General features: G+C 41.3%; 4 protein-coding genes across 6 annotated transcripts; 1 reads left to right on the top strand and 3 right to left on the bottom strand.

Annotated features, from left to right (window-relative positions):
* The first annotated feature begins 686 nt into the window (after positions 1-686).
* ccdc33 (coiled-coil domain containing 33) lies at positions 687-5,320 on the top strand. The gene is made up of 9 exons (XM_046395000.1): positions 687-740; positions 2,973-3,168; positions 3,828-3,916; positions 3,998-4,129; positions 4,282-4,378; positions 4,457-4,581; positions 4,784-4,873; positions 4,987-5,103; positions 5,204-5,320. Exons 1-9 carry the CDS (start codon positions 711-713, stop codon positions 5,267-5,269), a joined length of 942 nt encoding a protein of 313 aa, XP_046250956.1. The 5' UTR covers positions 687-710; the 3' UTR covers positions 5,270-5,320.
* On the bottom strand, positions 5,309-8,458 carry LOC124062326 (cholesterol side-chain cleavage enzyme, mitochondrial). Its single transcript, XM_046394995.1, has 9 exons — positions 8,041-8,458; positions 7,613-7,768; positions 7,237-7,436; positions 6,905-7,108; positions 6,647-6,807; positions 6,394-6,560; positions 6,231-6,309; positions 5,928-6,119; positions 5,309-5,832 (listed from the first exon to the last, which is right to left on the bottom strand). Exons 1-9 carry the CDS (start codon positions 8,310-8,312, stop codon positions 5,710-5,712), a joined length of 1,554 nt encoding a protein of 517 aa, XP_046250951.1. The 5' UTR covers positions 8,313-8,458; the 3' UTR covers positions 5,309-5,709.
* A 234-nt stretch (positions 8,459-8,692) lies between these two features.
* Positions 8,693-11,764, bottom strand: stoml1 (stomatin (EPB72)-like 1). 3 transcript variants are annotated; one of them, XM_046394998.1, is made up of 8 exons: positions 11,703-11,750; positions 11,421-11,580; positions 10,948-11,054; positions 10,703-10,852; positions 9,780-9,983; positions 9,490-9,700; positions 9,181-9,381; positions 8,697-9,021 (listed from the first exon to the last, which is right to left on the bottom strand). In XM_046394998.1, exons 2-8 carry the CDS (start codon positions 11,575-11,577, stop codon positions 8,825-8,827), a joined length of 1,227 nt encoding a protein of 408 aa, XP_046250954.1. In that variant the 5' UTR covers positions 11,578-11,580; positions 11,703-11,750; the 3' UTR covers positions 8,697-8,824. The 3 variants fall into 3 exon arrangements, with proteins under 3 accessions (XP_046250955.1, XP_046250954.1, XP_046250952.1); XM_046394999.1 differs by having other exon boundaries at positions 8,693-9,021; positions 9,181-9,378; positions 11,421-11,764; XM_046394996.1 differs by having other exon boundaries at positions 8,698-9,021; positions 11,421-11,763.
* A 957-nt stretch (positions 11,765-12,721) lies between these two features.
* nr2e3 (nuclear receptor subfamily 2, group E, member 3) lies at positions 12,722-14,995 on the bottom strand. Its single transcript, XM_046394954.1, has 8 exons — positions 14,920-14,995; positions 14,467-14,617; positions 14,239-14,351; positions 13,899-14,168; positions 13,497-13,684; positions 13,154-13,394; positions 12,972-13,077; positions 12,722-12,854 (listed from the first exon to the last, which is right to left on the bottom strand). The coding sequence occupies exons 1-8, from the start codon at positions 14,993-14,995 to the stop codon at positions 12,722-12,724; spliced, it is 1,278 nt and encodes a 425-aa protein (XP_046250910.1).
* Between the last annotated feature and the right edge of the window lie 190 nt (positions 14,996-15,185).

Raw genomic sequence — 15,185 nt, 5'->3', positions numbered from 1 at the left:
TCTTTTTAGGAGAGAGACCTAAACAGAAATAATGAATTTCTTCAGCAGATTTCTGAAAAATGTCATCAGTTAAAAATCATGTTTTCAAACAATTCAGTTCTCAGAAGAATATAGTACCTTTGAATCAGTGGATGAAGTATTGCCTACTGTCACATTACAGATAGCAGATAGAATACAGCGGTGGAATGTAGCTAAGCTGATAAAGCTGGTATTTTAAATTATAAAGAGTCTATGGGGTCTCCAGGTCCACACACAGAACAATGTGGGGATATTAAACACAGTGTCTGTCAAGACGGTTTCCAGCTCAGAGTGGAGATAGATTGCACGAATGAAAACAATATAATTTGTCTTCGATCTCCTCTGTAGCTTCAGAAGAATGGAAACGACTTCCCAGCCTACGATGCCCTGGCACAGATCCTACCAAAACACCACAGCTTCTCCAAGGGAGCGCAGATTGAACTCCACAGAGAAGGCCAAAACAAACAGGACAGACCAGCTGAGAGGCCAGAGGCTGCACAGGACAACAAACCCAACATAAACCACACGTATCAAGTTCATCATCCACATAAACGGTCAGACAGACAATCTCATGTTATTTTAACATGACTTAAACCAAGATTTTTATGGATTCATTTCACTTATGAGTTTATTTATATTACATTTCGTCATGCCTTAGACCCCCTCTGCAGAACTTTGAGGATGATCCCCACATGGCAGAAATCACTGACCTACAAACTAAGGTGATTAGATACAATCAATACCTAAACTCTTGAATCAATCAGTGAAGCTGCCCACACTGTCATGTTTGGTTAGCGAACGGAAAGGGAAGGCTGACGGCTATTTTGATAGTTTCACCTTTTTCAGTGAAAACATTTCATGATTCAAGCTTTGCCAATGGGCAAATAGGCTTTGCTCCTTTTTCTTTTGCTTATTATAATAATTGGATTTCATTTTTTTTAATTTTGAGGTTTGGACTCTTGGTTGAACAGACAAACATTGCGGATGTGTCACTTTGGACTCTGGGAAATTGTGACAGCATTTCTCACTTTTTACAGAATTTTTACAAACCAAACAATCAAACCATTAATGAAGACAATAATCAGCTGATCGATCTGCATTTTTTAAAAAAATCATTAGTCGCAGTCCCATACAAAATAGTTTCTTGAGGCTGTTTTCTGGAAGTCATTTTTACTGTTATTTTTAATAATTAATAATTTTCTTTCTGAGTTATTTTTACATACTTATGAGGCAACATTTTCAGTGCTGGATTTTTGTATAACAGAGCATTGAGACCGTATGTTAATAGTGCTTTTACTGCAGTAAAGAATCTGAAAGCTTCCTCCATCACTGGAACAGATTAACATTTCTCATTCTGATTTCATTCAAGGAGATTTGAGTTGATGAGGCTGAAATTTGTGTTAACATCCCAGGGTGTTAGTTATGCATATCCTGACATTTTTCTCCTGTAACTGCTAGTTGTTCTTCAAAAATTCATTTTCTTGTTCATTTATTTAATTTCATTTAAATTCACTGCTCATGCCTGTTTATAGGAGATTGAACTGGAGTTCCAATCCAGTAAGATTTTATGTTCATTTGAGTAGATTTTGAAAAAAATGATAAAAAGGTGGAGATCTGGGTATTAATTGGATTATTTCATAGTGACAGTACACCCATTTACTGTATAATACTGTATATACATAAACATAATGATAATGGTTTGTAAAAACCTAATAAAATATTAGCCCTAACAGTCCGATCCAGCTGTCTTCTGTCTGTGACACACTTGTCCTAAAGTGACAGGATGCGTGACAGCAAGGCCACTTTAATGTCTTTAAAACACAGAGAAGGGAGGGAAGCTCCAATATTCACAGGCAGACTCGCCTTTCTATTTCTGACACATGATGGGACTTTCCAGGCTCATCATGGAGAGCCGTCCTTCCCATCATGCCTTTGGGGCCCCCCAGCAGAGACACCATCTCATCTGCAGCCATGATTGTCACCTCGTCCCTGCCCTTTCAATTAGATGCTCAATTTCACCCTCGTGTCCCCTGGGAGTCACAACCACACTATCCAAGATTGCAATCCCCTAATCGTTGCCCCCCCACCATACATGCAGCTGGACCCTGTTTTCGGTCTCCATTCAGTTCTGTCTCAGTGTGATAGAGGAGAATGTGACAGAGGAAAGAACAATCAGCATATACATGATAAGACACACACTCACACACACACACACAGGTCCTACACAGAGAAATGTCTTGATAGCAGTATGATTCCTCGAAAGCCGCTGTGATGGAAGCTAAATTCAGTGAGAGCTTTGGTATCTTAATGAAGGGAAAGAACACAACAAGAATATGAAAAGAAAAGGCAAAATGTAAGATTCTAAAGAAAGTTTTTTACAAAATTCAGTGTTTTTTATTCTGTCTTGCTGAAATACTCTCATGAATTTGTCATGAGTTTTGCTTCCACAGTTCAGCAAACAGGCTTTCACAGGAAGGCAGCTCAGTGGATGCACGACTAGGATTTAACTAAAACCCCTGGTTAAAGCGCCCATGACAAAAGACTTAAACAGGACAGGGTGTTTTTGTCCCTTTGGATTTGAGGAGCCAGAGTCATGAATTCGTTGTGCCCAAACCTGAGACAATTGATAGCTGGAACATTATGGCATAATGTTGTCTTTCGCCTGCAGTTATGTCCCATTTCTTACGTCATGTTCTTATCCCAAACCAAGAGAAATCAATTATTCATTGAGACACTGAGCATCATGACAAACTGCACATGCAATATGTATTTGCTGCTGGGATGTTTTTTGATTCTCTTCGTAACAGACATGTCTTGTTGACTTCAACCAGGGGTCGTATTTTTTAGCCATCTGCACTTCAACCTTTACTATCGATTTTGATGGCCTTCATTAAACTGAAATTGGTGCAGTTTCTCTATGAGCTCCCACTTCTGTCCACATCTCTCTCCATCAGGAGGTAGAAAACTATCGTACAGCCATGACTAAGATGGCGGAGGACATCATAGCGCTGAGGACACACGTGGCGACGTTGGAGGCAGAAAACAGCCAGCTCCGCATCGATTTGTCTCTGCACCGAGACCTTGGCCGAGACCTGCTGGACGACACGGACGTTGACGTCATGACCAAGGCTGAGATTGCTGACCGTATAGGTAAGCCTCAGCAGAGTGCTCTGCACCCTGTTTTAAAGTGACCCTGGACCAAAAAAAGCACTCAAACACAGTAATTAACATTCTTTCTGCTCACCACGTATTGAAATCAAATGTAGCAAAATGTCAGAAAGTTTTACTATTCCGCCAATAGCCGCACCTTCAGTCCACGTTGTTATGAATTTAAGGCATTTCATTGGCAGATGAAGCAGTGATGTGGAATGTGTCTCACTGTGTGCTGGCTAATCCTTGTGAGTGAATGTCTTTTCCCAAGCAGACCGTGGCGTTCTATGATAAGACAGCTCGTTTAGGCCAAGGACCCTGATAAGCTCTGTGGGTAGTGCATCCCTTATCTCCTGAAGGACAGTTAGTGACCCTCAGTAAAAGAATGTTTCTGAAGGTCCCTCGGCTGGCATTAAAGGGACTAGATTTAAGTCCCGTGATCCAACAGAAAATCCATTCGAATTAAAAAAGTTTTAAAGATGGGACTTTTTATCGCTACTGTTAAAATGTCCGCCCTCAGAACTGGTTAATCATTCTAAACATGAAAAGTAACTGAAACTCAAGCTGCAGACTTTGTCAGCCAAATATTGTCATTGTTGTAGGTGAACTGTCCACTGTCCAAATTGACGAAATAACAAACACAATCTGCTCTCTTGAAGCCTCTTTGAAAGTCAAGCTGGCCAGTGAGACCAGTAAGGCTGTCTCGCAAAGGGACAGGATCCAACAGCTGCAGAATGACCTGATCAAGGTTAGGAAATATGTTAAATAAAACTTAAATAATTCATGTCACTGTGTATGCATCGTTCATACAGTTTACTGTGTTGTGCAGAAGAATGACAAGGAGAAGGAGCTGCTAAAACTTCAGAGAGTTCAGCAGCAGCAGCAGGCAGATCTGCAAAGCTACCAGAGTCGAGTGGCAAAGATGGCATCTTTGGAGGCCACCGTGAAACAGCAGGAGAAGGTGAAAAGACTCTGAGGTCTGCTCTGCAGTGTCTGGTGTAACTATATGATTTCACACCAGGGAGTGCTCCTTCCTCTGAATAACAGCTCTAACATTATATTGTCTAACGACAATATCTTTTTTTTGTCTTTTGTCTCATCCTAATTTTTCAGATAATTGAGAAGATGAAGAAGGCATTAGAAAGCAAACTCGCAGAAAAGAATAAACAGAGTGAAGGAGAGAGAAGGCAGGTGGTGAAAAATCAAAGAGGTAGGTGGAATCAGTGAATATGAAACAGAAAAAATGTGTTCACAGTAACATTTGAAGTGGCCTCTTCATGCTGCGTAGGTGAGACCAGCCACAGGAGGGAAGAGGCAGAGTCGGTCATGGCAGCAGAAAACGCTCGTCTCAGAAAAGAGCTGGACAGGATTCAGCAGCAACCTGCCCTGGTTGTTACACAGCAGTCGGTGCAGGTGCTTCCACACATTTGAGCCAGTAATAGAGAACGTGAAAATGGCTTAAATCTCACATGAGATTTAAGGAGCAGAGGACTGACTACAGATCAGTCAAGATTTCATGTCTTGAGAAATATATTGTAACCATTGTCTTATCCAGATGTTGATATGAAATTACACAAATCTCAAATTGTCATGTGTTGTGTTGCGTCCTCAAAAGACAAAAGACGAACTGCCACTCAGGGAGAGACTGTGTTTACTGGACAAATTGGAGAAGGCCGAGACAAGAGTCCAAATACTGGAGGCTCAGGTGAAAATTGCCTACAAGAAAAAATAATGTGTTGCTCTTGTACTATTGAGTCACTGATCAGTTCTTCATTCATGGTTTCATGGATGTTTTGCCTTCGTTTGCATGTATTACAGCTGGAGGAGAACTCTAAATTGTGGGGGAGAGAGAAACAAGAAATGTTGACCAAACTGAGTGAGCACAGGCATGGCTTTGTCCGAACATCCACCGCAATCCTGCATAACGTCACTTCTGTCAGTTGAGTGTTGTTAGTCTTTGTTTAGCGTAAAATGAAATGCTATATGTAATCGTTTTACAAAGCATTTGACATGGCATGATTTCTGTTTCTTGCAGAGGTCTGTCATTGTGTCAGAAAAGCAGACAGAGGAAGCAAAAGCCTCCAAAATGACCTGCAAATGAACTATACATGTGTAATGAAATGACATATAAGAAAACATATTTTCAGTCTGTTCTATTGTTTTATTCATCACTGGTTTATACAGATAAGTATTTCAAAATACTTTTGCCATATGCACATACAATAAAGGTCCTGTACATTCGACTTTTCAATCTTTTGTACACACAGACTACACATTTTCATCAATACTCACTAAGTAATATACATATAATTAGTTTAGCCATTAGTTCTAAAATTGCTGAGGTAATTTGTTCATGCACAGTTTAGCTTTTTTCTTTCCTAATGTTTTTTTTTTTCTTGTTTTCCATCATCATCTGATCAGATTTCATTTAGTGTTTGAACTGCAGTGCTTTGTGAAACTCTTTACAATTAACTGTGATGAAGGGATCCAGTCGTCAGCCTCATGCTTATCGTGCAACATAATTTCCTGTAAAACTCAGTGTTATCTAGTTGTATCTAGAGGCTTCAAAGTCAGTATTATTGGCTTATCTGGTAAGAGAATGAGCTCAAAAGTACTCTGCACTTCCACATGGCGCTGTTTCTCCACTCTGAAGTTCTCAAGCATCTGCAAAGACAGAGGATAATGCACACAGTTAATATCCTATGCAAATAAGTCACAGAGTACAGTGAAAGTTGGCTCTAATCACTGTTATGTCTCACGTGGATCAGGAAGATTTGCATCTCTGCCTCAGCTATTCTGCGTCCTAAGCACTGACGGGGGCCAAAACCAAAGCCCAGACTCCTGAAGTAGTGTGTCTCTGTCCTCAGCCAACGCGAAGGCTGATATTGCTCTGGACGAAAAAACACTTTGGGGTCTCTGCCCATTGCATACAGGCCTAGCTGGACCAGAGTCTGAACACAAACATATGAAAACACAGAAAAGAGTCTCAAAACTGTGCTAAACTGGCTGTTCAGTTTCTATAACAATGCCCAAACACAGATTATTTATTTTTTTTAACTTACCCCAGCAGGGATGTGGTAGTTTTGAATAATGATATCTTCTGCAATGTATCTTTGCAAGCTCACTGCAACCGGGTGCAACCTGAGGGATCAGAGTCTCTTAGTGACAGTAGATGGTAGAATTGCAAGAAACAAACTATTTCCTGTGCACCTCCATTTTGTTCACCTCAGTGTTTCCTTCAAAGCGCCTTTGACCAGTGGAATCCGTTTCAGCATCTCCAACATGTCTCCCTGGCTTTCGGCCCGAGCTGCGGCCACCTCTGCTCTCAGCTCCTCCTGCAGGCTGGGGTGCTTGGCTAGTTCGTATAAAGTCCAGAGCAGCGTTATAGAGGTCTGAAACACAAAGAGAAAGAGGCTCTTTTAAGAAAGCCAAAAATCATGGAAATACATTACTTTTGCCATTTTTTTTATTTCCTCACCGTATCAACTCCTCCAGCCATTAGCTCAGTTATGCTGGCCTTGATGTCTTCAATGGACAGTTTATCCAGCATGAGCAGGCTAGCCAGGACTCCTGGGTATTTCTTAGGAGTGCCAGTCTCCTGCCGTAACTGCCTGTAGATATTTTGGATGCAACGGTCCGCTGATGCACCAAAATTAATAACAATTCATCAATTAACTGTGCCACTGTACCAAATCAATATTTAAAGTGCTCATTGTGCTTCACCTCTGAGCCCTACCTTGGTTGAAGATCCCATCCCAAGCCTCCACATGGTCACGCCACACCTTCGCTCCAATCTGCCTCAGCAGACTGGGAGGTATGTACAGCATGGGTGAGGTAGTCTTAAACATGAGGGTTATGCAGTCAATGAAATGTTGAGCTTCAGGGTCAATGTAGTCCAGCATCAAACCTAAACGCTCCCCATACAGCACTGAGCTCACCGCTGTGGAGGACACAGCAAAACACGGGACAAAGACAGTCAATATGTAAGGGGGGGAAAGGGTTGCTGGCCTACAGAGTGAGTGAAAGAAATTATGCTTGAATACTGAGAAAGATTAAAGCCAGTCTTACACTCTAGTGCATATTTAAAGAGTTCTTGAGAAAGGTCAGTGGTCCATTTGTTCTGGCCACTTCGCTTTATCTTTTTGTGAACTCTGGCCACAAAATCCTCGCCCACTTCGTTCAGCAAAGGCACAAAGTTTTCCAGCACCTTTGGGGAAATCACCTCCTTGTTGAGAATCACACGGTTTGATCTCCAGTCTTCTCCATTCCTGTGGAAAGATTGAAAGTATCTGTCTCAACACAGAGTTTCATACACAAAGACAATCTATTATGCTCTACTGATGTTAACTAGCAAAACAACTGGCAGGCACAATTTTATAACTCAAGTTAAAGTATTTGTAAAACATAATTTTTACATGTCTCAGCAAATCACGGAAACACCTACTTTAGTAAAACTCCATATTTGCGATTCCTGTAGTCTCTGTAAGATGTCCAGGCTTCCACTTTCAGTCTTTTAGGATAATGACCCTCCGCTTTGAACAGGATAGCAGCGTCTTCAGGACTGATGATATTTACACTTTCATAATAGCCTATTTTTTCTCTGATACACAGACAGTCAGGGGGGAACAATGGAAATAAGGTGTCAGCTGCTTGTTGTTAGAAAAGAGGACCCTGTGGATTATCAGCTACAGATATATTTGAGGAACAAAAATGTTTATATTTAGACCAGAGTATAGTTTCCCACTAGTGACACAAGTAAAATTCATTTGTTTTGTCTACTTATGTTATTGACTTAAGATAAGGCACCAGACGATTAGCGTCATAGTTATCATTTTTACTTAAGATTTATGCAGACTGTCTTGCCTTCCATACCTGTAAATGGGTCCAAATGTGTTGAAATTCTGCAACATTATGCGGTGAAGGTTTCTGAAGCCATCCATTTTCCAAAAATTGTACAAGCTGGCCAACCCATTCTTCCACAGTCCAGGAATCTCACTGAAAGGCCTGACGATGCTGCCGCTCTCTGAGTAGACATGTCTGACCACCGGCAGACTGCTGCTGCAGCGCACACCTGTTGTTGTCATTGCTTCCATCCAGGACAGGGGCAGCATCATAGGGCTGCGCCACACACTCCACCTGGCCATCCTAACAACAAAAAAAAACACTCACTCTGCTCTACTTCAGCAGCTGCTCTGGCTCTCCCAGGGACATTTGGTGCAAAACAAGGAGGCTGGTCTAAATAGGCAACCCCCCTGCTGTGCTGATCAAGGCTCTCCGATTCAACTTTGGAGATGTGGTTTAAAAAAAAAAAAAAAAAAAGAAGAAGGCTTTCAAGTCAGGTCGGGTCAGAGGAGTTTGAATGTCTGGAGACAAAGCTTTACATTGATGGAGAACACTGAAACTACCATCCACCAAAATGTGTACTCAGTCAGCCCCAGGTCGAGGACTTCTGAGAGACCAGGTCATGAGACTTCTGAAAGTTTGTTGCCTTTCTAAACAAGCATTTGCTTTAATTTGTAAAGAGATTTGTGTGAGAGAAAATTCAGTTTATTCAGTTTATATTACAGTACATACATTAAGAAAACTTTCACTTTACACTTTAAGGATTTAACATTATTAAGGATTTAATAAATATTTAGAAATGCTACTGTGATCACTATTTCTTAAGGAGTTTTATGAGTTCTTCCAACTTCATGGCAGTCTTAATATCTCCCTGGATTTTAAGTCTGCCACTGGTGTAAGCGGCAAACGGCCGTAGCTCACCCTGGAACAAGGCCAGAAGGTCCATATCACTCATACTCAGTGTCACATCTGGTTCTCTGTACAAGGTTCCTGCTCCAGCTGCACCACTACCTACAGAAGAGACACAGAGCAATGATAGATATAAGATATTTATGTAACCATAGCTTTGAGCATAATTAAACAGTTTGCATTCAGTTGCTGGATTTATCTTGAAGGCAATGCTCTTGTGGAGTATTTGTGGAGTATTCACAGGAATACATCAAACATCACCTTGGCTCAAATCCACATAGTAAGTGCGATTCTGTCCATTTTCAGAACTTATGTCAAACTGGAAGCTGGCCCCAATCTGGCAGACCAAAGTTTCAGAGAGCAGGAGCTTGACCGCATCGAGCAGCTCTTCAACAGAACCTGGTGTGGCCACAACAACGTGGGGTACACTGCTGAGCTCATCTGTAAAAGTTATGCTGTCTTCTGAGGAGCAAAAGACAAAGATGTATTGCACAACGTTAGTATAATGGGCACATGTTAAACTAACAGTGTGTGTGGGGGGGGGGTGGGGTCTGTGTGTTGGGTTCATACCTTGTTTATGCTGTGAACTGGCACTGTGGCCCAGAAAGTGCATGGCCAACTGCTGAATGGGGCCAGTGAGGCCTTCCAGTCCAGGCACAGAGGGAGGCATGATGAGGGGTCCAGAGGTGCCATCATCTGGAGCTTTCAGTAGAGAGCCCAGGGTAAGCTCCACCCTATCCACCTCCAGCCCCCAGTGCCGAGTCAACTCATTTATATCCATCTGTACAGAGCAAGACAGGGTGTAAGTTTTACGTACTATGACAGAAAGGCAGCAGAGAGGAGCTCCAGTGTAGTCTCACCCCGAGATATTCTCCCAATTTAACTCTCTCAGTTTGGATCTCCCTTGCAGTCTTCCTGGCCAGGCTGTGGGTCAAAGCATTCTGTGCCGTCATCCTGGTGGAGGCATTAAGGTCCTGGACTGATACTACTGACATGACAGGGTTCCAGATCCTAAATTGAATGTCTGCTCCCACTGATAACACACCGCCATCCTGTGTAGTCACCTATAGTATATACAAAATTGCATTTCATAAAAGTGTTAGACCAAACACTGGCCATGTAACATTTGTAACAGTTCAAAGAATATAAAGCTGGAACTGACAAGTCATATTCACTGTGTAAGGATGAATATACATTTAGAAAAAGGCTAAGCAAAGCAAAGACGTAGACACAACACTGAAAGCAAAACATTGTTCGACTGGTCTCCCAGGATTAGTTTACTTTCTCCAGTTTCAGCTTCACAGAGGGAAAAGAGTGCCCCCTGCAGGACACAGTAAATCACACTTTGTCTTGAAGTTCACCAGTGAGCCGGCATGATTCAGTAAAATCACACAACTCTACAGCAAACATCTAAACATCTTCAACAGGGGCAAGAACTACAGTCCTCCGTCCATGCAAAAATATATTAAAAAGTTTATCTGAAGCTTTCATGAAGCTTCAGTTGTCTGAGTTAAACACACCAAATTGTTGTTTTCCAGTATAAGCAAAGTGAATAATTCCAACTATCAAAACTTGTTTCCAAGTCCACATGGGAACCTGATAATTATGACTTCAACAATGAACCTATCCTTTACCTTTTTAAAAATTTCTCTGGTAAAGCTGTAGGAGAATATGAGGGAAACTGCTCATGACCACAGTTGTCTGACCACAGTCTGCATTTTTTGGCATTTAGGGACTTGAACAAGTTGTCTATTACAACAGCTGACAGAGAAAAGTGGTTTACCTGGCAAGGAGGGATGTTGAAAGCACGAGTACGCAGGTCTACTCTCTGCCACTGGTCAATGAGGGGCAGCACGAGAACAATACCAGGGCCCTTGGGAGGGCACACTCGACCCAGACGAAAAACTACTATCCTCTGGTAGTTAGGCACAGTCTATGAACAAAATGAATCACATCTGTTTGAATTTATTCTCATCAAGTGAGTGGACATGTTGTTGGTGTAACTGATGAGACATCATTTCAGCTTACTTTCAGGACAAACCATCCTGTTATAGGAAATGTTATAAAGGTGCAGATGTAGACAAGGGAGATGACAATCAGATTGCAAAACCAGGACAGCCATCCTTGGGAGGTATCTTAACAAAAAGAAAGAAAAAAAAAGAGTATCAGTCTCAGTCTGAGCCTTTGTACTGCGTTTCACCTGTCTGCAAGAAAAATAAACTGCTTTGTGAAAAATGAAATTAAAGATAACCCAAACAACTGAAGAGCTAATAGGAACACGGTGACATCTGTCGGTCATAAAGGGTAAAAACACTCATATTTAGACACAGAAATCGGTAAAGTGGAATACTAATTATATTAATTAGACTATTTGAAGCCACTTTGTTAAACTTAATCCCACTGCCTTGCCCATCCTTAAAATAATTTATTACGACAGGACTCTAAATAATCATAACTGCTATAGTTAATGTAAGTGTAATTAACTGCTGTTTTCTGCCTACCAGTGAAGTCATTTTCAGAGACGTTGGGCATGTTGTCAAAAGAAAGTCCTTTATGGTAGCCGGGCTCGGTAAAGCCATCATGATCGACAAACAAGCCAGGACTCCTCGTACTTCTTGGGTCCCTCTGAGGGAGAAGCTGATACGACTTGCTAAACATTGTCTGTAAAAACAACAGCCATTTCTTTTTTCAGTTCATATTAATTACCAGCTGTAGATCCTAGCCAAATTCGCCTAGTTAACGTAAACAAAATAGTTACGTTTATTACTACAGCTTTAGCTAACCAGCTAGCGTAACGTTCTTCCGTGTTTTGTTCCAGCTCTTCTTCTGGGTATTTACTTACCAACACATCTGTGAACGTGGTCATTACCGCCACCTAACGTTAAATAGCCGAAACTGTAGGGACTAATCCAGGACATAGCCCCAAGTTGACATCATCCATGGTCTCTAACGAGTATTTTAGTGGTCAGGTTTTTACTGTGCTGACTGCACAGTGAAATTTATTCTTTTCTTTTTTCCTCCTAGGCCAGGAAAAGTTCCTCCAACAGTATCCAGGAACCCTGTCTGGAAAGAAAACTGCTGATCCTATCTTTTAGTAGGCCTAAGCCTCTTTAGCTGTGATGATTGTTGTCATATTGTCCAGCAGACAAATCAAATTAGATCCAAACCAGCACTGTATTTCTGAGTCTAATATTGATGTTAAAGAGTTTTTAGAAAATGATTGTAGAGTCCTTTTTTCACGACAAACATCCAAAAATATGGTTATTAAATATTGGTGACCGAGACATGTTACTAAAGAGTGTGACAGTATGTAACAACAGTCTTATTGCATACTGACTAACATATACAACATTACCAATATATCTGTAACACACAATAAGTAGCTTAACATTAATAAAATGACCGGATGTGATCTGCATAGTGTCTGTTATTGACTTTTGTGTTGTAAAACCAAATAAAGAATGGAAACAATGACCTAAGATGAACATGCTTGTCAAATGTAAATAAAACAAAATTTCTGTATTTATTTGGGACAAATGCTTACACATGAAATGCATAGGCTTATTTTCATATCTCACTGTGATAAAAATGCTTTTCCATGCAACTAACCTACAACTACCAACAGAAAATAATGTATTTCTGTGGTTCTTTACAACAAAATTCATGAGGAAAATAATGACCACTTAATCGCTATGTGCTTACTTATTTAAAATGGCATAAATACAAAATATACAGCAAGCCAGCATGTTACTTGAGGCCTGGTATAGTATGTTCTCTTAGCGGGGTTTCCCTTGACGTGTGTTTAGTTTTTGAACATGTCACACAGCAGCTTCTCCATGGGCGTGCTGCCAGTGGTCCTGTGAAAGAACAGCTGCTCTATCTTCTCAGAGCTCACAAAGTGGAGGGACGGCAGCAGAAGTAACAGCCTCCCAAACCTTGATGAACAAGAACAAAAGGGAGTGAATTTTTACATGACTGTCTCCAAATACTCAATATTTTATGTATTTATGTTTGAAGATCTTTGCAGTCTGTCAGAGTTGCGGCAGGCTTACCTGGCACTTTGGTTTGGGTATACTGAATGGATGTGCTGGCCTAGCAACACCTGTGACTGGTCCTGCAAATTCTCCACCTGCCCTGGGTCTTTGAGGCTGCTTGTCTCTGTGTCAAACAGCAGATATTAGTTCCAGTGTCCATTCAAAAACATATAAACGTTGGTGAAGGGATAACTCATTACCTGGTTTGAACAGCACGATGGCTTTCAGGCAGGCAAACTCAGTAGGGTCAACAGCCAAGGCCTTGAAGCGATTAAACACCTCTTCCAGAATTCGCAGGTCAGCTGTGGGCAAGCTGATCTTGGCTTGTTGTGTAGGAGAAAGATCTGGTAGAGACAGAAAAGGACAGCTGTCCATAGGCAAGGACCACTGGACGGCATACAGAAGAAACATCTCACTCCAAGCTTCCTCAAGGAGAATCACCTGCAGATGTCACAGAATTTCATGTCATCAGTCTCACACAAGGTTTACGTGTAAGTAAGCCAGTTTAGTAAATATACAAAAACATATTTCAGTCAGTCTCACCTGGTCTCGAAATGGCAAGTGAGCAAAAACAGGCAAATTTTTTGCCCACTTGACAGACATGAAGAGGAGTCGTGCAGATGTCTCATATATGCTCTCTGAACATCTGGAGGCGTATGGGGACATATGGCTGTCAGAGGGAGTCCGATCTCTCTCTGAATCATTGGTAGTCACATCAATATTCTCCTCCTCTGTACATTAGAAAATGAAACACATTCAGGTGATTACACTGCTGACTTTATAGTAAATAATTCATGACTAGTATTGACGTAAGACGACTATAAATTTCTACAGCTTATTGTGTTATGTTTAGAGGCAGAATTAGCAAACCCTAATCATTCTATGTGACATGTGCCAAGTACTTTCATTTTAACTCATAACTCAACTCAAGTCATAGCATCTCACCATCCTCAGGCTCCAGTTTTGCGCAGGTCTCTGCAGTCAGCAGGCTGACCATAAAGCGGTGGTTATTATTTGGGTTGCTGCAGGTGGTGGCAGAGGAAGTGACAAGAGGTCTGCAGAGTACTGAGGAGTAGGTGTCTGAGGAGACGAGCTCCCGTGTGGTGGCGAGGTGCTCCTTCTTTGTGTCCACGCGTATAGACTCCAGACTGACATGTGCAGTGCTTCGAGGCTGTCGCTCGTTCTGCACGGCTGCCAAAAGCACAGGTAAATAATACATCGTCTGAAAACAGTCAAAGCAGTGTATGTGCTGATAACATACTCTGCACAGTCAACCTATTCAGAGTTTCCTCACCATCTTTATTCATGCCAGCTTGGAGACACTTCTTCAGTCGACAAGCTTGGCACTGATTCCGATGAGCCTTGTCAACAGGACACCTGCCGGTCCCAGCCTGACACCTGTGATATTGACAAAAAGAACACATTTCTGTATAAACATAAGTGCTATATATATTAAAAAACAAGGACTTACTTGATACTAGCTGTAGCTCTCCCTTACGGTAGGTTTGCTCACCTGTAGATGAGTCTTCGCCTCACACTGCGCTTGAAGAAGCCACTGCAGCCGTTGCAGGCGTAGATGCCATAATGTTTACCGCTGCTTGAATCAGAGCACACTTTACAAAGCAGGCCCTGGCCAAGCCTTTTACCTGGAACTGAACTGTTTTCTGTGAAGAACCAGAACCAATCCAAACATCATTTAATGCTCCAAGAGGAAGCAGATAAACTGAAGGTCTAATTGTACATTTGGGTTTTTGACTAAATCATTTATTTATTTTTCTGTCTTTCTTTTTCTAAATTGTATATGCAGTACACAAAAATATTTTTATGTTGTTTTTCCTGACGTTATACTATTCAGAAAAAACACAAAGTTTTGATTTTTGATTTTGTTGTCATTGATTAGCACGTTGGGTTTTTTTTAGGCTTTTCATATTACAGTAGTTGCGTATTAGAATAATTAATTACTCACCTGCTTCAGTCCCATCTGTGAAGTCGTCAGAGTTGTCAGGAGAAAACACATTCATTCTGGTCTTGTGGAGGTCCATTCTGAAAAATGTTCTAATATCTGACCTTCACTTAACAACTTGTTTCAGACAAATATAAGATTATTCCCTGTAGTATTTCCTCTTCTGCTTTAAGTGATTTTGGTGTAGTTGCTTGGCTGAATCAAAGCATTTTTTCATGTGATGCTCTGGCACATACTGATGCCCCCAAAACACAAAAAATGAGGAATTT

The sequence above is a fragment of the Scatophagus argus genome, chromosome 7 (genome assembly GCF_020382885.2).
Source record: "Scatophagus argus isolate fScaArg1 chromosome 7, fScaArg1.pri, whole genome shotgun sequence".
In the NCBI taxonomy this organism is placed as follows: domain Eukaryota; kingdom Metazoa; phylum Chordata; class Actinopteri; family Scatophagidae; genus Scatophagus; species Scatophagus argus.
The sequence above is the reverse complement of the archived record's forward strand: the minus strand, read 5'-3'. Positions and strand labels throughout refer to the sequence as shown.